Here is a 27,193-nt window from a genome sequence, read left to right on the forward strand (position 1 = left end):
GGGACGGCGCCGAGCAGCTCCCAGATAGCGGTGTAAAGCTGAGGTAAGCGCCCGGGGGATTGTAAATGTGAGATTCATCAAACTGGCTTGAAACCCTCAGGAAAGACGTTGGGACGCTGAAGTTGCACGCCCTGGTTTGCTACCTTATTCTGTACTCGTTACCTTAAAACGTGAAGCCGAGCGTTGGCCTTGCGTGAGGCGACAGAGCTGGGATAAACTCTGCTCAGCCGTGAGAGCGTGCGGGCTCGAGTCGGCCTAGTCCCGTTGCCCTTGCTTAGAGAGACGCCTGGGCCGTAGCTAGCGAAGGTGCAGGTGGGCCTGCTGGTGGAAATTTGGAAGAATCCGAACCTGTAAAACCCCCAGCAGGGCATCGCCTCTGTTGGTGCAAAAGGGCACGTTCCTCCCATGGACTGTGTCTGTTTTCTGTGGTTTGCAGATACCGGCTGTCACCCATGTGCGTTTCGCTGGCCAGAAGACATAGATGTCCCCTGTGACTGAGTCCTTGCATGGGTGTTTTGAAGATGAAACGCTACATAAACTCTTAAAGCATACCACCTGAGGACATTGCTACCGACATGGACATCATTATTTATTTACGGATGCTTTAATCAGTAGGAGCTTTTTTGTAAACATGAATTGCTGGGCTCTTTCCTTGAGGTGTCGTTTCTTGTTTCATGCTATTGAAACATTAATCTTAACTTATTATGACTCCTTTGTGTTGGTCAGCTCTCAGGGACATTTCCCTAGGCTTGAAAATGTGGGAGCTTTCAAGAATGTGTCAATCGTGCCAACTCAAGCCACTTGTGGGCTGCCAGACCGAAGTACTTTCTGTCATAGCTCGGTAGTTGAAGAAAGTATTATGTCCTGCACCCAGAGGTTTTGTGTTCAGGAATGTCCATATAGGTCGTCGCCGCCTTCCTACAAACTGCTTCTTTCAGAAGGCCTTGGTACCTGTATCACAGAGGACAAAAGGGATTTGCATCCAGGGTCCTTCAGCAACGCTTCCAGTTTTATTTTTCATAATCACAAGGATTGCTTCTCTACTCCCCATTCTCCGAGGCTTGCAGCTTCATTTACATTAACTGTATGGTTGAAACCTGAGCAAGAAGGTGTAATGTAAGTAGTATTGAAGGTGTTTACTTTCCTGGTGCTCTTAAAAAAATTGATCGTTGTAGTCACGGTCATTATTAGCAAGCTATTTAAAATTTTAAAAAGGTACAGTGAGAAACTGTGGCGTTTTAAAGCCGTATTTAGGTTGGGGTCTTCGCAAATGTCAAGGCAAGTAGATTCAGTTTCAGTGGTGTTGACTCAGATGATAGTCCAGTTGCTTTCAGTGGGAACTATTCATACGTCATGTGCGTGTTTATTCTTAAAATCTAAATTTGTATTTCTAATTCACATTCCTCCTTCTAAAAACTGCTAGAAAAACATGTTGTTGGGTTTGTGCTGTTGCTGCTTTCATGATGGAAAAAAATGATCTAAAATTTTAGGAATCCCCCAACATACGTTTACTCCTTGAAAACAAACAAGGAAAACCCCCAGATCTTCCAAAATGATTATTTCAGAACTATAGAAGAGCAGTCATAGTTTTTCTGGAAGATCTGGGGAATGTTGACTGAACGAGAGATGGTGTTGCTACTTTAACAAAAGATTCCACTATTCAAATTGCTAATGAAGTTTCACTAGGTGTTCACAAAATAGATGTGGCTAAGCATGCTCCCTCTCTTATTTGCCTACATGTCACATTTTTAGCAAATATTGTTATTACAAGTGGGCCTTCAGCGTGAATGGGCCTTACTATAATGAAAAACTTGCTTTTTGAACAATGTATCACAAATCCTGAAAAAAAGTTCCCTTCATCTATCACAAAATGCAGAGCCTCCTACTCTTTCTTACCCTGGTTGTGCAGATCCTCTTTAAAGTAAAGCACACAAAAAGTATAGTACATTCCTCCAGAGTTTGTCACAGATGTTTTTGTACTTGTACTCATAATTTATTCTCAGAACGGAAATCATGATATGCTCTGTTGTAGCATTCTTCATACCTATTTTGCATGGTGCTGTGAAATAGTTGTCTAGGGGTGTGAAAATCATCAGAAACAATAGAAATGTCTAAATTTGTAATGAGGTATGTAAAATTATAGTCTGCTTTATGCAAGGATAGTTACCTTTAAAACATCAACCTAGCTATAGAAATTGTGGTTACAGAGGGGAAATAAATGAGATCTGCAGAGCAAAAGTGACTTTAGTTTGAGCTTAAGTTAAATCAGCTCAGCTGAAGGTATGTGTAAAGGTGTCTCTGGAGCTTTGGCCTAGTGTCTTTTATAGACAGGATTTTCTATGTAACGTTTGAATCTTGAATGCCAGAGAGTCTATTCCTGGGGTTGTCGTATGCCATGAGTTCACATCCGCGCACATGCGGGCATATCAGAGTCTTATTCAGCAGAGCATATGCCTAACTTGAAGCAGAAATGTCCTGCTAATTTCCAAGCAGGTTGTTGCAGTGATGTGTTGAGTGAGATCTCTGAAACTCTTTTGTCAATGGGATAGGTTTTTGCTTGCATGGAGCCTAAAACAATGAAATGTATGTCCTTAGTTTCAAATGATTAAGTGCTGTGCAGAAACCAGACTCTACCGATGTCTGATTATCCATGGACTAGTGTAAAACATTAGCCTTCAGTTGCTGCTGTGTTAATAACTACACAATGTACATATTCCTGTTCAGTGGGTTTTATAGATCACTTTAAAATCTAAATGTTTTTATTCAATTTTTGTAATAGGCAACTTCATTCTTCTGCCTTGTGTGAGATTGCGGCTACTCAACGTGTAGAAATGACAATGGTAGAGCCCAGTCCTGAAAATTCACGTTGGACAACAGTTATTCCAGTGGTCAGGATGATATGCCACTGTCCAGACTTTTTTTCACTGTTCACAGAAAGTGTGTGTTAATTTTTCTTTCTTCATAAAAGGAATACAGAGCTCCAGTTGCAGTGAAACAGTAATTGCGCACGAATAGCCACTGAAGCTTGACTCAGAAGGCATCCTACAGAAGAGAAATAGTTTAACAGCAAACTAAGATGTTTTTCCTTTTATTGGTTTAGTGACTCCTTCAGGTTGTCAGGAGTTTGACTTGCCAAATGTCCTACATTTTGCAGTCCCTGATGGGGAATTGTCCCTGTTAGATGTCATTTGTGAGACCTTTTAAACCCCATTATCACAGCAGAGGGACTTCACGGAACTGGGACTCATACTAACAAAATCTTTGCGCTGCCACCACAACACTAGGAAGATGAGCCAGAACCAGCTGCTCATTTTACCAGTAGAATAATTGAAAGTTAAAAAGGTATTTTGTTTACTGGTGAAGTGCTCTTACATCAAGTGCAGCAGACCCATTGTTTTTGGACATGCCATACTAATGTGTTTATTCGTGCTGAATGTTATATGGTCTGGCTGCTAGAGAGTGCTTAGGAAAGAAACTAGGAGTGTTGCTGTATAGTATCCCATTGCATCCGTGCAAAGACTGTGACATTTCTGTTAGGCGTGTGCCCATGGAAGCATTTTTCTGCTAGAAGTTATTGTGCTGGCTGAAGTGAGAGATGCTGATGAGACGATCCAAAGTCTGATGGCCCTTTAAAGATTTATTCTGGGGGAGCAAATATATGTGCATAATCAAAGACGCCAAGAATTTTCTTCATCAATTTAATATACCAAGTTTTCTTATGTGAATCTGGGAAAGAACACACTTTCATACAGAGAGGAAAGTCAGGTCATGTTACGGATTTATTTGAAGCCCTAATGTTCTTCTAAGATGTATAGTATAGATATATGTAGGTATCTCTAACCCCACCATAGAGAATTATGTAGTCAGGAATTGGCTCTGTGGGACTGCAGGTTAACAGCAGTTGGAAACTTCACAAAAAAACACTGGTTTCTCTCTGTAATCATGGCTGGAATGGAAAATTGTGCTCAGAGTCAGAAGTAATGCTTATGCGTATTTCACCTATGTTAGCACTAGTTCGTGGTTTTTTTTTTCCTTTGCCCTCCCTCTCCCCCCCATTTTCTGCCTCTTGATTTTTCTCTTTCAGTAGCGTGTCACAATTCACATTTGTTCTTTCCAGTTTTCAAAGTGATGTACATCAAGGTCGCTTCCCTTCTTAAAGTCGTGACACCTTTGGGGATAAAAACAATGTGGGGATGTTTGTTTTAGATAACTAAAATAAACAAAAAACTGGATTATCCAATTATTGTTTATCCAGGAACTGGGTAAATCCAGTTCCTAAATATTTTGCTACTTAGCTGAGCCTTCCCTCACATTTATTATCTAGCAAAACTAGCATGTTTACAAGCAAACAAAATACTGAAAAGACTGGTTGACAATATATTAAGAAATGTGGTTTTAGTAAGGTTTGGAAAACAGAAGTCTGCATTTTGCAAGTTGTTTTATTGACAACATTCCAGCACGCTAAAATGGTAACAGTTAGAATGAATTAATTTTTCTCTTGGATTTAAGGGTGAATTAGCAAATAATGGCAGTTTCAAAGAACAGCATTTTTGATCCTTTTCTTTTATAAATGCATAGTAGGTGAAGATGCTTATCGGTAGGTAAGTTGGTTTTTTTGGGTGGGTCGTCCCCCCCCCTCCCGAAATACATCTAAGTAAATCCTGGTCTCATACAAATTTTAATATGCTTCTCTCTGTGACTTAGTGCACTAATTTAGCCTGGTGTAACTGTTAAAATATTTTTCATGGGTCAGTAAATTGGGGACTGGATTTCTCAAGCAGCTGAAATGGGAATGCAGAACTTTATAATTTCTGTTGTACTGGTGATTACCTCAATAAAATACATAGCTGTTTCACAAGCATATATAGCTCAGGACCCTTGACATCATGGTGATTGGATTGGCAAAAATATTTCAGCAGCTAGATATGCAACATGGGTTGCTATGGATGGTATTCTTTGTACCTTATATGTTAGCGTTGCATTTGATATTGGTGTGAAGTCTTTGTGGGGAAAAAACCTAACAAGTGGCTGGATAGCCTCCTTGCCTTGCTATGGTTCTCTTAGGTTAAAGAAAGGCTGTGTCAAAGGGAGAGTGTAGGGACAGGTGGTGGTGTTGCTACCTTACCTGGACAGATTTGGTGAAAAGATGGAAGACTTATTTCCAGAACATGTCATTCGTACTGCTTGTTGTGGTTATATTACATTTGCCTTGTTAGACTAAGAAAAATGTAAGTGCCTCCACAGGATGTACTATGTTGTGCAGCTTTGTACGAAAAGCGCAGCAGAGACCTGCACAGTGCTGGCCAACCACTGTGGTTTCTGTCATGGAACCCTGAAGAGAGGAGGCAAAGTGGACCCCTCTTCCACCCCCAAGTGAACTGGGGTTGCATGCACTAAATTAAAAAAAAAAAAAAAACAAACAACAACTCACAGATTAAGACAGAAAATATCTTTGTTAAAGTTCTTTTACACTTAGTACATCCTGTGACTTTCACTGTCACTGAGCATCTTCTCAAGAGCTGTATTTTTAACATTTATTTTAATGCATTCTGGTTAGCATCACTTTACAGGATAGCACCTTGGCAAGAATGTGTATATGTGTGTGCCTCTGACCTTATGTTGTTTTTCTTGGTTATTTCCAAAGGTGTGTGATAGAAAAGGCTATTGATGGGCAGACTGTGTTCAAACTCACAATCTCTGAGAAAGAGACCGTGTTTTATTATCGCACAGTAAATGGTTTGCAGCCACCAATAAAAGTAATGACACTGGGGAGAATTCTTGTGAAGAAATGGATTCATCTTAGTGTGCAGGTGAGTAAAATAAAAAACATTTAATATTTGTTGAAATACAACATTTGTGTGAGAATGGTTATAACTGTATAAATATAAAAGGGTAAATTGGGGGATGTAAATGATAACTCTTAAATCTCGTAGGTAAGGATCTTAATTTGGGAACTCATTTTGAGGTGATTGCTGTTTTCGCACTGGAAAGAAATGCTGTGCCCATTCTTCTGAACAAACAAGACTGAAAATTCTCACCCTTAAGAACATGAGTATTCGGGGCAAAGAAAAGCTACTTATTTCTAATGTTACCAATAAGTCTTGGGTCTCTGAGATTATTTCCTAAAAAGGAGAATGTCATCCTCAGCTATACATGCTAATGTACTTATCTTATGGAGGGGTGTCCCATTTAATTTTAAAAACTTCTTATAGTGCACATAAGTAAACATGTATGAGTTTGTGCAGGATCAATCAAGCTAGTAAGTTACAGAGCTATTACCTCTTATTTTAAAAATATGATTCAGAATTGTTAAAACACAATCCTTATGCTCTAAAATTCTTCTGTTGACATAACTTTTTAATAAGTGTACAAATATCCACTGAGGATAAAGCAAAATTGAGTTTGTTAAAATTTAAACTGTATGTACAAAAAATCAGTAAACAAACAGAGAAGAAATTAAAATTCAGTTATTTGCATGTCTTGTAATTCCCAACAGACGCTCTGGTAAATTCTATTTGTACGCCAAGTTCAACTAATAATTATAAAACACAATTATCAGGTATTGAAATGTTTATCTTCTCCTTCCTTCATTTCCTTTATCCGTTCTATTAAATTTCACTTGGTTTACAGCACAATCAAGAATAGTTTTGCTGCTTTCTTGAAACTTGCTAAAAGGTATTGACTGTGATTTGGATTTTTAGTGCTGATCTTGTCACTTGTAAGAAGTATCTAAGCTGACGTCTTGATTTTTTTGCAGTTTTCCTTTTTCCAGGATAACAGCATGGTAGTGCGAATAAGATTTTGGCTGTTGGATTAAAAGAGTGACCTTAAGGTAGAACTAATGAACTTTACACTTCAAACACTCCAAGGGTGCTATATTACTGTTGCTGCTGTCAGCCACATTTTGTACTAGCTTCGGAAGCTGCTAAAGCCTGGGATAGCAAAGTGGAGAGTAAAAGGGCTGGATTTAAATACACACACATATCTTAAATTGTATTACAAAGAACCCTCAAGCACTCTGTAGAATTTGGTCCTTTGTTTCTTTGGGGGAAGTTGTTCAATGCATAGCAGGTGTAAAGAAGTGTAGCTTCTAGACCTCTGAAGGGACTGCAGGCTTAATACCTTTTCCAAGTTTCTGAGCTCAGGGTAGAACCTTACATTCTGTGATTTGTGGTATTGTAGGATTCAACTTCCCATTAAAGATGATAGCGGTTGCAGCATGATCCATTTAGCACTAGGTCTGAAACTTTAGGCAAAGTTTGGTGTTGGGTTTTTTTTTTAGCAGCTGTCCAAAGCCATTTTTTTCCATAAATGGAGAAATAAATGGAAAATGAGAATATGAGAGAGAACCATAAAAAAAATGCAGAAGTAACATTCATAGGGAAGTGTCTGTGTCTTCAGACAATAGTAGTGTTTGATGATGATGTATATTTATATATCATGATGATACGTATTTGAATGGAAGCGTTTCCTTAAGCTAATGAAAAAGTCTTCTGAAGATAAAAAAAAAAAAATTCAGACTTGTTTGACAGCTTGCTTGATTGCTTGATATGTTTTTTGGACTAAAAGAAAATAATGTTTGTGAATGTTCTTTTATGGGGCAACTAGTTACTGTTCCTGATAAGACAGTTGAAAATGTGGAATGGATATTTTTGTGCATGTAACAAAACTTGTATATGTGGAAAAAGTGTAATTAAAAAAAAAAAGGAGCAAATAGCAGCATTGCCATATTTGGAGTTGTAGGACCCCTAAAAACCTCATCTGTGAATTTAAGACGGAGAGGGTTGGGATGTGGTGCTGCTATGCTAAGCAGAATTTTACGTAAAGAAATTATAATCTCTATGCATGAAGCATAGTAGGCACAAGCTATTCAGATTCTTTTTTTAAAAAGTATGTACTTTTACAATTTTTAGGTAATATAATTCAGATACCGGTGGTAACTGAAGATGTATGTGGTAGCAGCTCTTTTGTTTATTATGAAAATGTTTTAACTTTATGCCAGAGGTGTGGGCATCTAACCTATTGACAGTTGGTTTGATTTCCCAAAAATTTAAGTTAGAAGCATTAAATGCTGCAATTAATATCCCTGGCCTTCAATATGCATGACTTTTCTGGTAGATGAAGCATATTTAGTCCTTGTTTTCCCTGAGACTACAAAACTTTTTAACAGTGTAGCTTTTCTCTTAAATTCTGTGGTGGTTTAGGTCTGTGTAGTAAACGCAACTGACAACAGTGGGTCAAAATAGTTACCTTGCAAATTGTATTGGATATAAACTCGACCAGATATTCTCCACGATGTTTTGCAAAGTATTGTTCAAAGCCATGTACAGTATTGCATGCTTGACTGGTAGACAGGGAGGAAAAAAAGTTTTTGGCATGATGCCTTGTTGCTCAGTGACTGCAGACCAAATTACAGATATGTCTAATTTGGGGTGAGTCTGATTCAGGACAAAAGTTTTTTACTGAATGCTGGCACTCACTAATACAGTTAGCAAATAGGGGTGTCTAATGGGTCCTGCCCCTGAGAGAAAAACCAATACGTATTGGTTGGCTCACAGGGAATTTACGCATCTTGTTTGTGACAATGCCTGGGGTGAAGGATAGGAGCAGACTGGCTGGCACACCCAGTGGCTGCAACCAAAGAATCGGGGATTGAAGCACAAGGCTTTGCATGCTAAGTTGGTGACAGGAATAACAGCTAGTGGATACTGTGGGATTTGGTTTTGATAAGTGTTCACGGTAGATTGGTGAATTTTTGTGTTTGTTTTTTTAGCAGATTGGTTGTAGTTTGTGAAGAGTGTGTGTGTGAGTCATGTAGTTCAGCATGAGAAAGACTGCTCTGCCAAGGAGCTAGGGTCCAAGTCCATCTCTAAACACAGGTATGCCTAATGTGAGATTGATTTGGGCCAAAGGTCTCCAAAGCCAAGCAGTCAGTAGGATCTGGGAGCCTGCAAACAGGGGAGTTCCTGTGGTCAGTAAGAAAAACTGAAATATTTGTGCATAAATGCTAGGCAATAGACACCATGGCAGAGGAGTGTGAAGTACTGGTTGCAGATGTGAAACTGAGTTGAGAGAGAGCAGAAATATGGTAGGTTGATAGTTATGTTTGGAATTCAGGTATAGGAGCATATGCCTATTCAGGAATGATAAAAATGAAAGCTAAATCGTGGAATAGCACCAAATAGTAATTAAATGATAAGAGGGGGAAGGGAAGAAGAAAGGACAGTACAGATTGAAAATAATTTCTTTGGAATAAAATAATTCTAGGGGAAGAGAAGGCTAGTAAATGAATTCTACTGAGGTAATCTAGGAATTTAAATCCTTGGGTTTGGATTTAGATGTGTAATTCGTTAGAGGGAACTACTACTAAGAACTGTGTCATTGCAGAGGCTTATTGTCCAGTTTATAGCTGGGAAATTAAAGTTCTACTAACAAGAGCAGGGCCCAAACATTCCTGTATGTTCTGCATGAAAGGTTTCTTCATCAACTAGTCACTGAAGCAGAAAAGTCTGGACACCAGCTTTGTTAAGTGATGAGGGCATTATTAGAGATGTGGGTGTCAAGAATAATGTTGAGTATTCATAACTAGATTCAGATGAAATAGGAGAATAAAAAGTTCTGTGGTTCTGTAGGTATGCTTTTGGGTTTCAAAGAGAACAAACAAATAGGACTACTTTAATAAACCAAGGTGAACTGCGGAGCCCAGGAATTGAATGGAAAAAAGGCCTGGAGGTTATTAAAAATAATAGAATTAAGAGGAATCTCTGCCCTTAACAAAGGAAAAAATTGGATGTGTAGTGCCCAGGCTTATCTGAGTGAATAAGCACCTTTGCAGTTAGAGATGGCAGAGTCTGCAAGCACTGGGGAATGGGGAAGCAAATTCATTGAGAATGCTATATAGGAATAGAAATAAAACTGTAAATATGTCAAGCTGAATTAGACTTTGCAATGACTGTTAAATGGTAAAAAGTTCTTTAAGGTTTTTTTTTTTTGTGTGTGTAAGAAGGCAAGACCTGTGTACAGTGAAGGTGTGTGCTTGAGATTAAGGACGGTTTGAGTGCGGTCCCCAGAGTAAATAAATACTTTGCTTCCGTTTTCAATAATGATAATGATAACAGTTACAGAGCAAAAACAAGCTGGGTAACAGAAATGAACGTATGGAAACAGAAGTGATCATAAAGACATAAAAACATGAATTTGCAAGCTTATTGTGTGCATGCTGATGCAATCAGATGGTCTTTGTCCAAAAATTCTGAAAGAACTGGTACATAAAATCCTTTGACAAAGAGATATTTTATGCAAATCTACCAAATCAGAGGTGGAGCTATAATGCTTACATTTAGGAGGAAGAGTGTCATGCATTGATGCTGGCCAGCAGCCAAGCACGTAGGCCGCCCTCATCCCTGCCAGTGGAACAGGGGAGAGAATAGCAATAGCAAAAGTGAGAGAACTCATGGGTCAAAATGAAGACAGTTTAACAGCTGAAGAAAGGGGGTGCGAGGGGAACAGGTATTGCAAAGGCAATCACTGGCCGCCTCCCACAAGCAGAGCACTGTCTCTGAGCAGCAGCCACCTTGGAAGTAAAACCCCTGTTTCCCCAAAGTCCTTCTTCTACCCCAGTTTTTATTGCTAGGCATGATGTTGTACAGTATGGAATATTCCTTGGGTCAGCTTGGGTCAGCTGTGCCGGCTGTGTCCCCTCCCAACTTCTTGGCCCAACCCTAGCTTTCCGTTGAGGTGGGATGGGAGGTGCAGAGTGGGAAAAGAGAAAGGCTTGACACTGTTCAAGCACTCTTCAGCAACAGCCAAAATATTAGTGTGTTCTTGATGCTGTTTTAGCCACAAATTCAGAACACAGCACCCTACAGGGTGCTGTGAAGAAAGTTAACTCCATCCCAGCCAGTACAAAGTGGAAGGAAAAAGGATCTTGGCAATGCAGACCTATTTGTCTTGACACAGTGGCATATGAGGATTTAGAAAAGATCTCTGAAAGAATAGATGAAGATGTGGAGCTAAATGAAAAAGGGGATAAAATGCAGCGTGGATTTACTAAAGATAGCTCATCACTGTCTAACCTCTTAGCTTTTTGGACGAGAAAACTGATTTTCAGGCAAAGTAAATGTGTCAGACTTCCACTGTCTGGAGTTCAGTTTAGAATTGATGTGACAACCCATGAGAAGTTGTAGGGTCAAAGGGAATGCGCGTGGGGAGGGTTGGCAATAGATACTGCTCAAAGGAACTTGCTTGTAATCCCGGGGGCGGGGGAGGAGGGAGACAAAAAAGCAATTGAATTCCTTGAGAATTAGTCTTTGGACCAGCCTTGTGTTATGTTTTCATTAATGATCTTGGCAGAAATATTAAGTGTGTACTGATAGTACTGGTAATACTAGCTGGTAACATAATGTGGAGAGGCATCATCAGGAAGAGGAACAGTAAGATGTCATACAGGAAGAATGGCATGACCGAAAGGACTAGGGTAACTGGCATGAAATAAAATTTGGTATTACAAAATGCTAAGTAATGAACTTGAAATCCCTCACAGAATTTTTTGCTAAGTAGTTAATAATTAGAAAATTGCTGTAGTAGTAGTCCCGGGTAGTGATGATGAGTTACTGGCATGATATGGCTACAAAAAAGGCACATGTTGGAGAAACGTGTTGGAGAGGCATTCCCATTAGTGAGAGAAAAGCATCATTGCTGCTGCTCCAGACTCTGGTGAGATTTCGTGCAAAATGTTGGGTACAATTTCTGTCATTCATGTTTATGGAAAGTAATTCAGAACAGAGCTACTAAGCCTATGATGAGAGTGAAAGGCTCTATGCAGGCTTTACAGAAGATGATTTGGAAAACCTTCCTTTGGGAATTAACTATGGTGAAGAGTAGGAAGTCATACAGTTTTCTTCTCTAAATCTGCTGGAGTGTAAACACCAGGCAGAAAAAGGGACTATTTAAGTTGGAAACTGAGTCTGTTCTATTGCAGCAGAGTGTTTCTGAAAAACCGTCTGGGGATAAGAAAATGTTTGGGGTGGGGGTTTTTTGTTTGTTTTAAATTAAATTTGGTAACTTTCATAAGAAGGGTAATGTGGTATAGTGCATCCAACAGGAAAAGGTGGGAATTCATATCAATCAGTTGTTATGTAGGTGGACTGTGGGATTTTTTTTTTTTTTTTTTTTTTCTTTTCCCACAATATTACTGTAACAACAGCTGCCAGCAGGATGTTGGACATGAGTCACTAATAGTCTTGGAATGGACTGTTGAAAAAGCTACTTGAGACGAGATGGCATCAGTCTGAGAGTAACTTCATACTTTTTAATAGTTTATGCAGCCTTCTTAATATGTGGTATGTTGCTGACAGAGTTACTGGCTATCTATTTGTTCTTTATACCCAATAAACATTTGAGAAGAGTCATCCTTGAAAAGTTCTGCTGAGGTAAGTTGAAGTTTGAAGTGGATTTGCAACAAAAGTGAATTTTGACCATTTTTTTTTCTGCTCTCCAATTAATGTGACTTATTTTTCTCTAATGATGTCTGCCTTTATTTTCCCCTGCTTATGGTTTGTAAAGGAACTTACCTTTTCATTTTGCAATTTCAAACAGTTTTGTTTGTTGTTTTTTTTTTTTAAGGCCATAAATTGTGGATCCTATTTCCTTGAAATTACTGCCACTCTTATAGTTGATTTCACTTGGTGAAGATCAAGTTCTTCAGGCTTCTGAAAGTTTTGGAGTCCTTCTGTGTGTTTGATCTTGATTTAATAATATTTATCACTATATCTTTTTAGGTATATATTAGCAAAAACTTTGAAGGTACACAGTGGAGTAATGGGATGTATAGCCTTAACTTAAAAGAATCTGATATGCACTGAAGTGAAACCTCAGGAAAACTGGTGTCTTAAAAAATTAACTTTTAAAGAAATAAAAAATTTGAAAGCATAGCAATGCGTAATTAAGGCCAGTTGTGTACCTCATTATCTCTACATAGTGATACCAATATCAGATTTGTGCCACTTAGTAACAGCAGCTCCATTATGTATTTTCTTTTTCAGATTCACTGTTAAGGGTCTCTCACTTTCCCTTCGATACTTGAGAATTTATTTAACCATTTAAGAAGAGTGGAATTAAACATGAATTTTCAGATACAGCCAAGGCTGCTGAAACAGGACATTCTTTGAGAACATGTCAGATTGATGTATTTGTTTCATATTTAGTGTCTGCAATTATAAAAATAATCTTTTTACTAGCCTTTATTTTGCCTGATCATATCTATGTAACTCTGCCATGTTTTGGCAGACTATAGCACATTAAAAGCTTTAGAAAGTAAGTTTAAAATCTAAATGCAGAGAGGTAACTATGACTGAATTACTCTCCTGGGAGGAAAATGCTCTTAGAGTGCCTATTGAAATCAGCATTATCATTTCAATACATGTCAAATATGAGTCATTTCCTAGTTTAGGCAAAATTTCTTTATAAATCTTTAAATCTTCCCGTTCTTTCAAGAAAAGGTTAAAGTACTTATGATTTAATGAGACCGCTTTACATCATAACTGTTTGACTATCAAGAGAAAACTTGTCCTTTCCAATTTGTGAAATCCTTTTATTTTCTGCAGAAATTTTTGAATACTTTAAAATTTATATTAAAAGCAAAGAAACTGAGACTTAAAAGCCAGGAGGAAAACATTTACTCTATCTACTCTCTGTGTATGTATTACTAAATATGAGGTATTTTAAACTGTATATTCCCTAAGTTTAGTAAGGACATGGGAAAGCAAGGAAGCATTTTAATTTAACAAATCACTTTGATCTCCTGTTTGAAGTCATCACTTACTATCTATTAGGAGTAGTTTGTCAGTCCCAAGAAGGGAGGGGAGAGTGTGTATCAATTCTACACATTAGACCTTCTTGTCTATTAATTGCAATTGTGTGTTGAAAATATTTAGGGGGATGCAGTCTGTCCGTGTGATTGGTGCTATGCTCCCAGCAGAAATAAAACATGTTACAGTCTATATAATGTATTTGAGTGTCTGTTTAGAGAACTGCTCACAGAAACAATGAGCATAGCTCATAGAAACAATGAGCATAGCTCTCTTGGCAACTGGTTCATCATTTTAGTCTGCTATGGTTGCAGGCCATTCAGGAACTGCTGCTGAACTTGCAGCCTTGGGGTTCTTTGATATTAGTAACTTGCTGTGCTGCATCCAGAAGTCCTACTGTGGTTCTTGCCTCTTCTTCTCCTGGTCCATGGGTACTAGGATGCTGACTGTGTTGATTTGAAAGCTCTTTGTTTTTATAACTTCAAGCTCCTTGGGAAACTGGGATATTTTCTAGATGCCTCTATCTTCTCTTTACTTATACTCTCTCTTAAACTACTTCCTTTCTTGCCTGAATATAAGTTCAGGCAACTTCTTGCATATTTGCAGATTTAGATTTACAGTCTAGCAGCTGCCTGGGAACACAAGACAAGGAACTTCATCTGCGCAAAGATGTAAATTTCAGAGAATGCCAAAAATACAGGTTTTGTCAATGCCATCTTGACTACACGTTTTGGAAATTGCAAATGTTTTTTCAATTGCAAATGCAAATCCCACTGAAGTCTGCCCAGACTCTATTTTATGTATGGTAGGAATGGAATTAAGCCTTTGTATGACCGATGCTGGGTGGAGGTAGTATTGAATGGTTTGCAGAAGCTATGCCTGATTTGTCTGGAGAGTTTCAGATGAGATTTGAAATCCATCAAGTTTCAATTTGTTTTACAAGCAGTTTGTTTCCTTATACAAAACTATGTGGCAGCCAATTAAATTGTATTTTTAATAATGGAAGCACTGTGTTAAGAATGATTTGCCTGCTTTTTTTCCCCTAGTCTCAAATCTTTAAATGTCCTGCAATTCTTAAGGTTGTATTTTTGGCATCTGGTGCATTTTTGCTTTTTTAATTTTTATTTTTTAGATAAAAATGAGTAGAGATGAATAATGATCTGTGCTACTCTAGAATTGTGGGGGGTGGGGTGTTGTGGTTTTTTTAATTAGAAAATAACTTTCAGTCGTCTTAAGCATACCATAATTTTTTTAGGATAATTAATAGCTGTGAATCAAACTTCTAGTGGCCATTGTAATATGCAATATATCTATTTCTGTCGTGTAGTTACAGTACATAAAATATAATTTGTAAGCGTATTTTTTGTTGGAAAAAAATTGTTATTTAATGTAGTGGTGGCATATGAATCTAAAAGATATGTCATACCATATGGAAGTAGCTTGCCTACTTCTTAGAGGAGAATGTTTTGAAAGGTAAAGAAAAAAGATGTTCTTCAAGTGTTCAAATTCAATATTAAGAATAATAGTAAAAATTGCATAGCTGGAGTTAAAAGAACTGAAAGAAAGAGATGTGTGCTGTTTAACAGCATCCTGTGAATTAAACTGTGGTCATTGGAATCAGCTATTTTCAGATTGCTAGAAAGCTGGAGTCCTACTGGGAGAAACATAAGCAAAAAATCTGTTGTTTAAACTAGATAGCCCTTGATTCCGATTCTGAACTAATTTCTTAAATACATGTTTATGTACACACTTGGGTTCCCAGATACGTGCTTGGTGTAACTTTAGGTACGCTTCTGCAGCTGTAGGACTGCTCTTCCGTTTGTATGTTTGTGTGCCCTTGAGTTGTGTAGGGAGCAAGCTTTGAGAGATTGGAAGTAGTGGCGTGTACTTGATATGGCTGTTGGTGTGAAACATTAAGATGACACTCACGGGGTACATCTGCATTATCAGTTTTGTGTGCGAGAAGAGTTTGATACAGGTTTGCCTTCTGTCTGTTTGGAGTCTTGTGTTACTGAAGAGCACTGCTGATATGCTTGAATTTGATTCCTTTATGGGGAGACCAAGCTTGAAGATGTACACTGGAGTATCACTAGAGCACACCATTTACAATATGGGCAGAAGGTCCTCCAGCAGGTAGTTCTTGGCATGCACAGTGTGTGAGCAGAAAACTGGCAGCTGGTTTGAACTTCTTTGCTGGTAAAGATGGATCACAGATATTGAACTGTTGTCTTTCCCTCTTTATGCTGCGCCAGTTTCTAAGTAGATGTTTTCACAAGATACTTGAAACTTTTTTGGTAAGAATCTAAAAACTTCATGAGTACAGCCAAATAGAGCAGCTTCTGCTTTTCCTGGTCATTTAGAAAAAAGTAATTATTACATTTGGTTCAGGTTTCTGTAGCTTAAATACGGAGACTTAAGGCAGAAGTCTGATCAAGAAATGGAAGATGAAACTTTCAGGTTGCCCTTTATGCAATCTCCATTATTTATGTGTGAACTCTCTCATGTACATCTTGCATTATCACCTGTGCATGCAGCAAATGGAAGGTGACATAAATTACATGTGTAGATCCCATACAATGCAAAATCTATATGTGCTGGTGGCAGTCCACAGGAGGAATCTTCTGGTAAGTCTTCATGTATCATTTTCTCCAAAGAATATTCCTTGGTACTGAACAACTTGTCAGCTTGGCTGGAAAGTAAGGGGGAAGAACTCCTCCTGTCCATGTATCTCGTTCCAATACCTCAGCTCAATAATGCTGTAATTTTTGCATCGTTTAAGAACTGCCGTGTGGGTTTGACAGTCTGTCTCGATAATCTGTCTTTGAGTATGAAAGAAGAGTAGATGCACAGAAACAGCTTTCTTTTAGATACATCACTGACCTGTTTTCTGACAACCAGTGTTTTTGAAGCTTCTTCAGCTACACTGTGTTGAATAGCCACTGACTGACCTATTTTTAGTTTAATAGTGTAGTTCCTTTTTATAATTTATATTTTGGTATTGCTCGTATCTTGTGGTACTGGGTTCCTCATATGCAATTATGGCTGTATTAAATTGTTCTTTATTTTAAAATAAAATTAGCTGTCTGCTAATTTCTTTTTGCCAACTTCTTTTGTCAGTCGCTTTCTATTTATCATTCTCATGCTATTTGATATTTTGGTTATAGAACTTAATCGCATATTATAATTCATTATAAACTGGATCTCTCCTTATATTGAAGCCATTCTGAAGTTTGGTCATCCTCACTGATCTTTTCTGAAAGTTTTGGGGTTATACTATTACAATTTTGGGGATGCAAGGGTCAGAACTCCACTTGTTATTCCAGGTACTGTGCACCATAAATTTCTAAACAATGAAGTTTTGTGGTTTTGTTCTTCATTTCTTTCCCAGTGAGGAATGTGTTTCCTCTTTGCCATTGAGCGTTTTGCTCATTAGTGGATGACTATCTACAGTAACTCCAAGACCGCTTTTTCTGAGCGGTGACACTTCAGAACTTAGTGTTACGTTTACATAGTTAAGAATATTTTTCTCATGTCTACTACTTTATGGTTAACACATTTAGTCTGCTACTTTATTACCTGTTCCTTGAGGTCCTTTTGTAACTTTCAAGTAAGCTTTGACTTTTACTGTCTGGATGTATTAACTACATCCTTTTTCACCTCAGTAACCACTGTTTTCAAGCCTATACAAGATGTTAAATAGCAGAGATTGTTGGAGTTACCTACTGATAAACTTCTGGAAAGCCAGTGTATGATATTGGTCAGTTCTTCCCTATCCACATGCATCTTAACTACTTCAAAGAACTCAAAGTTGGATCTTGATTTCCTTCTAGAAAAGCCACGTTGCCTTTTCCAGTACACAATATTTATCCATGTGCTTTTCCAATCAGTTTACCCTGTATAGACTTGATTTGATGGATTATCAGAACAATTGCTCCAAGTCATGCATCATGTCTATAATTTTAATTTCTGCATTGTTCTTTTGATCTGTGCAGGGCTAATTGAAAATAGTATTTTCTGTTTCTGCTGCTTTTCTGATCTCCCATTGAATCTGAAGCTGCTGGTTTTTTCTTTTTTATTTTTAAAAATGGGTTGAAATACCAGCTTCTGTAGTATGTTTTAATACAGTTAGCTCATTTATCTTATCAAAATTTGAACTTTCTTTAAGGTATAGCAACACTTTTTCAGTGGTATGATGTATGTAATTCCTGACATTCAGCTTCAAACATCTTAGGCTTTAGATTTTAAAGACAGACATATTTTGTCACTGTCTACAGTCTACATGCATGCTTAGTTAGGAATTTTTTTTTAGATATTTTTAAGGTGGTTTTTTTTTTACCTAAACTTGATTGGTTTCTTTCCTAATTTGATAAAGAAGTAAACTGGCCCTATTTGGATGTAGGAGAAGCTTACCCTTGTTTGATTCTATCTATTCCGGAGAAGTGTCTCAATTCTGAGTTGACCTAAATCTTTTTTCCACGTACTGTTTGCTTGTTTGTGTGTAAAATCACGCAATATTGCTTATCTGACCCTTTGTGATACTGGCAGCATTTCAAAGAATGGCACTAGCTTTGGTCTTCTGCCTCCTGAATTAAAGCCAAAATATTTTACTCTTGAACCTCTCCTCTCTCCTTTCCAGTGGTATTTAGGTGTACCATCACTATTGACTCTGATTGTAGATGGCCTATATATCTTGTGAGGTTCACCATCGTTGCACCTGTAGGCAAATCAGCATGTGATATTCAGTGGCAGCATAGATTAAACTACCAGTATTGCTCCTAATCTGACATTTCAGAACTGCAAGCTTCTGTTTCTTTCCACCGAAATTCTTACCCTGAAGATTTATCCTCAGTACTCAGAGACATGTGCCTTTCTCTTTCAAGCTTGATGACTGCGTCCCATGGGACTTTGTGGTTCTTGGAGTCAGGAGTGGTCAACAGAAAAAGTCTCTCATCTCTCTGAGCTTCTCTAGGTGGCCTGCTTGAGTCTTGATAGTAGATACTCTGTCTCTTCAAGTTACTACTTACTTGTGCCTTATGCATGTACCTCTTGTCTGTAAGGCAGGTAATTATGTATGTAACAGGTCGGTAAACCGGATTACCACTCTTTTGCTGGACTTCTAAGTGCATTTTATTATATTTGAAGGGCTTTTATCCTTTTCCTTAAATTGTGTTTACTGGCATCCACATCTTTGCTGTTGATCAGTAATCTCCCTGGCCTTTCTGTGCCTTAACTTGAGGCCTGTATACTGAAGTGCACAAGAAACCACTATGAACTTTCTGAGCAGCCTCCCCTGGTCCTCTCCTGGCCCACCTCCAACAAAATGTGGTTGAGGGAGCTGCTGTATAAACTTTTTCTTTTAGCTTTTTCCAAAAATAAGCTACCAAAACACAGGCCTCCTAAGTCAGGTTTGGTCAATGTTCAGTTAACAGCACAGCTTGGATCTGCTGCAAAGCTTTGCTGGTAAGATGCTTAGTAACTCTGGAGAAAAGCAGTTATTATTAAAAAATGAAAATTGAAGCTTACGGTGAATTGTCATCAAAAAGAGTGTTGGAGAGTTACAGTACAAAGGAATAGTTGAGTGACCATTTCAAAAGGAGTTTGTGACGGAAGGAAGAAAGCAGGGCATGGAGGAGGAGAGAAGGGCCTGAAGTAAGGTTGTTGGGAGGAATATGAAAGGAATCAAAGACAGAATTTTGTGGATCCTTGACCGTGAAGAGAAACTAAGCCTTGAAAGAAAAGATGAGACTTTATTTGCAAAAATCCCTTAACTGGATACATGGAACTTTTGTGGCGACGCATTCAGAGGGCAAGAATAATTGCTTTCTTCTTATGTAAATCACCACAAAAAGTGACAGAGGGATGGATTTTCAACCTTCTAGTCCCAGCAGAGCTGTTCAGCTGTTGTAGAACCAATGTATTCTTGCATTAAATTTGGGAGTGACTTACAAGTCCCAGTACCGAGCAGTGCAAAGTGGTGCAAGATTCTTATAACATATAATCAATTCAAAAGACAAGAATTTAATCTACAGCTGATAGTGTAATACAGGGTTAATAATTGTACATTAGTAACAGCTCCCTTCATTTGTGTGGGTATCTGCTTATTCTTTGACTAGTGAAGCACAGAGACTTTATTCAGAAGGGACGTTTCATTTGACATCTACATCTCATCCCTAATTTACATGATTACAAGTAGTTCAGGAAAATTCAGAATCAGTGGTTGTGCTGTATTTTAAATGGAGGGGGCAGAGAGAAAATGTGCATTGTTATGAGATTATCTAAAATGTGCTTTCAGACCTTTTGTTTCAATTAATTTTGGCAAGTCGATTTTATGTAGCTGTTTTAGCTGCTAAAAAGCAGCTTGTTGAATCCATAATACTTGTCTCCTTTCATGTTACTATAGTGATCATTGGATCTTGGATCTGATTTGTTCTGTGACTTGGGGAAAATAGAGTCATTATGCAGCAAGAAAGCAATTGTTCTCCATGTATTTTCAGATCTGATGACTAGGATCCTCTTGTTATGTTTTATTGTTTGGAACTCATTTGCAGCACAAGAGTCACTTGTTAAACCTTTCCATGTAAAAAGACCAGAGATTGATCAATAGTTAAAATAGTAGACTAAAGCTTATTTGTTAATTACTTTAGTTTTTAACAGAATCTGTGTTTGCAGTCTCGAGCTCTCCAGTTCTCTCTGCCATTGCCCTGCCCAGATATGTTTATGCTGTCCTGAGGCATCAGTAATAGATTGATAGAGCTCTACTGACACAGACAGTAAAGAATATTTTTCATTGGTACAGTGCTGGTTGGAGTAGAAAGTGGCAGAGCTGTAGTTAACCATTTTAATATTACTTCATAGTACTGAAATATTGGTGAAGTACTCACCAACAAAAGATTAAATGAAAATTGCCAATCCATAGTTGGAATGCATAATCTGTGGCAGAAGGATCGCTAATCTGTGATTCAACGCTTTATTTTAAAACAATGTTTACTTATTTAAATACTAATTCTTTAAAAATACAGACCATTTCAAAAGCTGTCTCTTTTTGCAGTTATCTTTCTTTGTCTTTGGCCTTGTTTATCAGATAATTGACAGTGTGGGTTATATCACTCAGTTTTTAACACAGTACTAAAATTACCCTTGTCCAAAAAATTAATGACATACATGATTCTTATTTTGGATCCTTCTGCTTGCTGCTACTTGTGTTTTTGCATCTTAAAGGCTTTATTAATGAAATAGCTATTAGTTTGTCTTAAGCCTGTAAACCACCTTATGGATCACTCTGCATTCCAGTTGCTTTCCAATTTCACTGTTTGGGGTCAAATTTGTATTAATATATGGCTTGTTCTTGAACAGAGAGTTAATTGCTTCAGGAGCACTCCAGGGTTCCATCTTTTTCTTTCCCTTCCCCCCCCCCCCCCTTTTTTTTTTTTTTTTTAAATTTATGTTGTTCTTCAGGGAATTCAAGCTGAACTAGCAGATCTATGCACAAAAAGAAAGACTTGGATTGAAGGAAAACCATTTCCCGTTGAGAAGGGATTAACATTGTAGGAGATAGTGAAAAAGAAAAGTAAAGGAGGGCAAAAAGAAAAGCTAAATATCTTTTATACAAATGCTAGGAGCATATGTAATAAGACTGCTGAATTGGAGTGACATGTTTTCAAGGATAAGAAAGATATTATTGGAATAAGAGAGACAACCAGGAAAATGAAGGGGGATTTAGAATGCCAAGATACACAGTTTTAGTGAAGGGAGAGCTAATATAAGGCTGGAAGAGATGTAACAATATTGCTGAGGGATGATACTCAATCTGCAGTAGGGAACACCCCTGCTTCCCCACTCCCCCTGTGTTGTTTTTTTTTTTTTCCTTCTTTTTAGATGAAGTTCAGTGGTTTGCATACAAGGTAAGGACAATTTAATGTAGTTGTGATTCTTGGCTGTTGCACTAGATTTGCAGGTAGTCAGAAAAAAAAGCCCAAGCAATAAAAATATTTAAGACATAAAACAGATCCCTAAGAAAACCGGAACTTTGATTTGAAGAATGCTGGGATATTGAGGAGGAGACAATAGGAAAAGAGATTGTTAGAGATCAGTTACAATATTGACTGTGTTAAAACTACAAATGAGAGCGTGTTTTCACTGTTGCTGCAAGGTTGTTGCCTTTATACTGTTACTGAAACAATGTAGAATATTGTCACGGTTATCATGGAAAGATTGCAAATATAAATCTGTATATGGCGATAAAAACCAAAGTCAAATGATTGTAAAATCATAAAATTTGAAATGGTCGTGCGATGGGGGTATGTGCTAGATGGGGGAAGCAGCCCTAGAGTTATTGATTTTAGCAAAGCTAACTTTGAAGGAAAGCAAAATGCTCCCGGGATTTTTGCCTGCAATCCTGTGATGAATGGGAAATCCACTCCACACAAGTAGAGAGTACATGGTGTATGAAACACGTAGAGAGGCTGCAATTAAAATTCATCCCAGTTAAGTCAAGAAAAGGAAAGGCCGATACGGGCCTGAGGCAAAAGAAGGAACGGCAAAGAGACAACTTGCCCCTCCCGACCTTATGCTTTTTCCTTCCCCTTCGCTGTTCTTTACCATTTCTTCTACTGTGCCTTTATCCTCTCCAGCCCTTCTGTTTTAAGACAGTTCTGTTGCTATGGTCCCCTGATGAGGTTTCTTCCTCAAGTCTCTGTTTTTTGTACCCTGGATTTCTCAGAGCATGGGCCTAACTGTTCAGGGTGCTCATAACACGGGTGTGAGTCTCTCTCCCCCTTTCCCCCCCAAAATGCTTACACTGTGCATCCCCTGAAACATGGTTGCCAGCTGTATGTAGTCGACATGTTTCCTCTTCCGCAACTTCCTTTATCTGTCTGTGGCTCTGGGATGATTTCAATTCACTGTATGGTGAGGGAAGGAATGAGGCAGCAGGAGCTGGGGAGGGCAAGCAAGTGAGTATGTAACAACTCATCTAGACAGTGGGGCTATATGAAAAGTTTTAGAAAAAGACACTGCTGCGCTGGAGCATCTACCACTGACCTGGCAGGAGTTCTCGGAGAGAAGGGTCAAGGAAGCACATAGATGGTTGCAGGTGGTGTTCCTTTCCTTTGTGCAATGATAGGACACAAATTGGGTCTTCTTTTGGGACCCAGTATGCAAGATGTTTTATTGTCCAACATCCCACATACACACATTATCAGACATCTTGTTTCAAAGTGTAAACAGCAGCTGTGAGGAAGAAAGTAAATTTAACATATTTGAGGTCTGAATGGCAGGTGTAAAATGTCATTGCTGAAGCTGAAAGCAGTTTATAGTAGCTGAAAATCTGGCCCTTAACTAAAGCAAACAGTGTGAAGAAATTTTGATCTGGCATTTTATTTTTAAAAGGTGAACAAAGATAATGGCAAAAGTGGATTTCAGAGAGAGATTTAATGGGACAGTGATGAAAGATCGAGTGGTCTTTTTCCATCAGTCAATCTGTATTCTCTCTTTTTTTTTTAAGTCACAGTGACTTGTTAACTGCAGAAATTGGCAACAGGCAGAGAAGATGACCATGTGGTCTTATGGCATCCAGCTGATGACCAGTTTCTGAAGATGGTATGAGGAGAACTAAAGTTTAGTTCCATGTGTGTTGTGATGATAGTTGCATCTATATTTAAAGCTTTCTGTCACTGAAGTACTCTTGGTGTTGTCAGATGTCTATTGGACTGGATGAGCTGCAACTTCTTGCAATCAAATGTCAATAAGACCAAAGCAATTTTGGTTGATTCATAGCGCCAGCTTAAGCATATTCACTTGCACGGATTACATTTGACAGATAGTTACCTTCAGCTGAACTCTATGGTTAGAAGCCTTGGTATATTCTTGACAGTGAGCTTAGAGCTGATGTCTTATGTTTATTTCATATCCTGTTTTTGCCTTCCTAATACTGCATGTGTATGTCTACATTTAAATAAATTCACTAGACTGAAGTACTAGTCAGTCCACTTGTTATCTCTGGACAGAATGTTGTGATAAGTCAATTTCAGTATTTAAAAAATGGTGGGTTTTCCCATTTAGGCAGTTTTAATTTCAAAAGCGATCTAATCGAGGAGATTTTTTTTTTTTTTTTTATCAGGAACTCCTGGAAAAGTGTCTGTCAAAGTCTAACAGGAAGAGTAAAAGAAAGAAAAAAGTAGAGGATAAAACCAAAGACGAAAAACTATTATTCCTTTTGGAATGTTTTCCCGGTATTCTACCAGTTTGCTGGCCTGCAGGAAAATATATTCAACACAGGTGTTCTTACCCTTTTATATTACTGAAAGTTAAAAACCTCTAGATTCTGCAGCAAGCTTGTGCACAGTGTCATCAAATAGTGATGTGTGTGCACATCCCCTATAAATCTTGTAAAGAAAGGCATCTTTCCAAGTCTTTTCTTGTAACAGTCCTAAAACAGTCTGGGTTAAAATACAGTTTAATTCACTGATTCAGTTAGTTGAGCCTGCTTATGGTGAACTTGCATATACTGAAACTTCATTTGGAGCATACTGAAGAAGAATTAAACTTTTGAATTATTTCAAACCATTTCCCTATGCAGGCTCCTAGTCAGCTTAAAGCAGCATCCTGATTTTGAAGAAAAATTCAGTGATTTAATCCAAATAGCTTTTGCATATACTGTTTCCACTCACTCACAACTTCAGTTCCTGTTTTTAAAGGCTGAAGGTGATTTTCCTATAGAGCTTAAGGAGGTGCTAAAAGGGAGATTTTGGAGTTTTTACTTCCTTTTCTCAGTGAAGAATAGGAATGTAGCATCCTTGAATTTTGATATGAGTGAACTAAAAATAAAATACTTAATAAACTAAAACATTTGTAGTTGGCGTATTTTGGCTAGACTGGCATGCTCTGGTGAGAGGGCAGAATTGGCTTTATATTTTTGGCTACGGTTCAGCCTAGAACTACGTTGGCAGGGCTTCCTTCTAAAAATGACAGAATGGTTGGAAGTAAAGGAATCTCCCCTAACCATGAATGCTAACTTAAGCATTTTCTTTTTAAAAATCATCATAATAAAGTCCCTGATCACGCTGTTACCTAAGTCAGTGGTTGCAATGAATGGCCCCAAGCCCTCTTTGTTTTTTTCTGTAAAATGTTCTTTGGCCTGAGAACCAAAGATGTGTGAAAACCATCACATTGAAACCTACATAGATGCCAGGGTTGCAGCTTGCCTCTATCTTCTTGTGCTCTTCTCCTTCAAGCTTGCAGCCAAGTTACTTCAAAGGCTTGAAATACAGAGGGGTGGGTGGTAGGTTTGGGTTTGCTCAGAGGTGCATAGTTCTTATAGCTTAAAAACTTCATTTTTGCCATGTGAGGGTAGTATAGGATTTGAATATGGAAACACAGGAATTTAGAAATGTGAATAAAGTCATTTAATAATAGCAGGTAAAATGAATTTTATTATGTGCGTATCTTTTGCATTTGCTATAAGATAATGGGCAAACAATCTAAAAACAGCATTGAACATTTTAAGTAACTGTAATGGCTATATAAGGTAGTATTCCTTTTCTCCTGTATTTGGTAAGAAAGAGAAATGCATTTGAAATCAAGACAGGGTTCTAGCTGAAGCAGCACCAAGCTCACTGGCAAACTCATCAGGAAGTTCTTTTACTGGTATAGAAGGTGCCAGTCATGTGTCAGGTGTTATGCAGATAAATTATCTGAGCTGGCTTGTCCTCCTGGCTATTATTCTTTAATTTCCACACCTCCTCCCCCACCCCCCTGTCCCTATTAACATGGTTATTAGCATCTTTTTTGGTCTGTTTGAGAACAAGATCCCAGAAAAATTCCTCCTGACATATTCTTGTTCTCATATGTTTGCTACATAAATTCATTATCTCTTGCCAAGCTTTAGATCTGCCAAGTTCCCTCTGTGTTGTCTCAATTGTCATTCCAAATAAAAAAATTAAAATGCAAAGAGCAAAAGACTAAAAGTGAACTCTTTTTATCTTAGGGTTGTAAGCTTTGTCTCTGAGAGGGGGGAAAAATAAAAAAAGAGCACAGGGGTTTTATGTATGTAAGACAACTGCCCAAACATCCCTAGCAATAATGTCATCACTGCCAAAATGTAGTTGCACTACAAAAATGTACGATAGTGCTTATTCCTGAATTATCCATTCAGCTAAGGTTTTAAACTTGGGTTAGGCTGCATGTGGTATGTTGTAAGGAGAGATAAGCAATATAAGACTGCGTGAGCAGGCTGTGCACCAGTGCTGGTGAGTAACGTGTGGAGTAGGAGGTGGTTGCGTGTGGTGTGTGGAATCCTGACACATCTGCAGAGGTTAAGCTGTGGAAACTACCGCACCTTTTTATTTTTTAAAGCAGTCATAAGGTGGCTGACAGAGAGATTACCTGAAGACTTGGGAGGAGTGGAGGAATTTTGGGATAAACCATTTATTTTGTTCCCTCTTTGTATTAATGTTTGAGAAAAATAGTCCTTGGGGACATGGAATCTGCTCCCACCTGTATTCACTACATTTTTTGTGGTTTGTTTGTTTGTTTGGTTTTGTTTTTTTTTGAAAAAAAAAGGTCAATGTAAATATAGTAGATTAAAAGAAGAAATAAAAATTTGTAGAATAATGCAAAATAAGAATAAGGCAGAACTGGGGGGGGCACGAAAGGAGCCTTTGAGATGGGTGTTCAAGCAGTGTAAATTCTGCAATTTATTCAGTGAAGGAAGGTGTTGAATTGTGGCAGAAAGTTGCCTGCCATTTCTGATGTGTCAATTTGGGGGCACATAGACACCCAGTTTTTTAAAAATATGTAAATGCAGCATTGTGGTTTTTGGTCGCTAGCTCTGCTTAAATCACAGCTGAAAGTAAACTTGGATTCATGCTTATGGTTTAATCCTATTTTTTTCCCCCAGAATTCCATTTGTCCACTTTGTGTTGCTTAAGTCCGTATCACTGACCCTTCCTCTTTACGGAAACTCACTTATGAAATATTAAAGCTGTGTGGAAGCCTTTGTAACTGCAGCTTCAGCAAAATTTGCAATTATGCAAGAAAATACCGGAATATGTACCTGTGTGCGTCTCATCTTTGATATGCAAAAACCCTTTACTGTGTCTTCTATTAACTGTTATGCTTCTGTTTCACACCCGCTTTCACAGAGTAGAGATATGAACCCACGTGTCCCCCAGTGGTAGAATATACCGTATATCTTTATATGAGCAAGCAAAAAGAGCATATTTAGACAGGTTGAAGGTGAAAAAGATTTTTATGCTCAAGTTCCCAATTAGACCATTATAGCAGCATCACTAATTCCCCTCCTTCCATCTATTGTCTTCCCTCATCTGTTGTCATCAGTGACCACTGTTGATTTGTTGACTCTATTAAAGTATTCAAGGAAGCCACAG

The 27,193-nt window shown here is 38.1% G+C and overlaps 1 protein-coding gene across 1 annotated transcript in view; it reads left to right on the forward strand.

The window, feature by feature from the left end:
* Nucleotides 1-631: 631 nt before the first annotated feature.
* LOC104083107 (usherin-like) overlaps nt 632-27,193 on the forward strand; it is a gene marked incomplete at its 3' end in the record, with an annotated part of 43,859 nt that continues 17,297 nt past the window's right edge. Inside the window, exons 1-2 of the mRNA XM_009586480.1 lie at nt 632-1,116; nt 5,645-5,810. Of these exons, the coding sequence (XP_009584775.1) occupies nt 632-1,116; nt 5,645-5,810 (651 nt within the window). The remainder of the gene's footprint in view (nt 1,117-5,644; nt 5,811-27,193) is intronic.

This window comes from Fulmarus glacialis, unplaced genomic scaffold, assembly GCF_000690835.1.
Source record: "Fulmarus glacialis isolate BGI_N327 unplaced genomic scaffold, ASM69083v1 scaffold11491, whole genome shotgun sequence".
Taxonomy (NCBI): Eukaryota; Metazoa; Chordata; class Aves; order Procellariiformes; family Procellariidae; genus Fulmarus; species Fulmarus glacialis.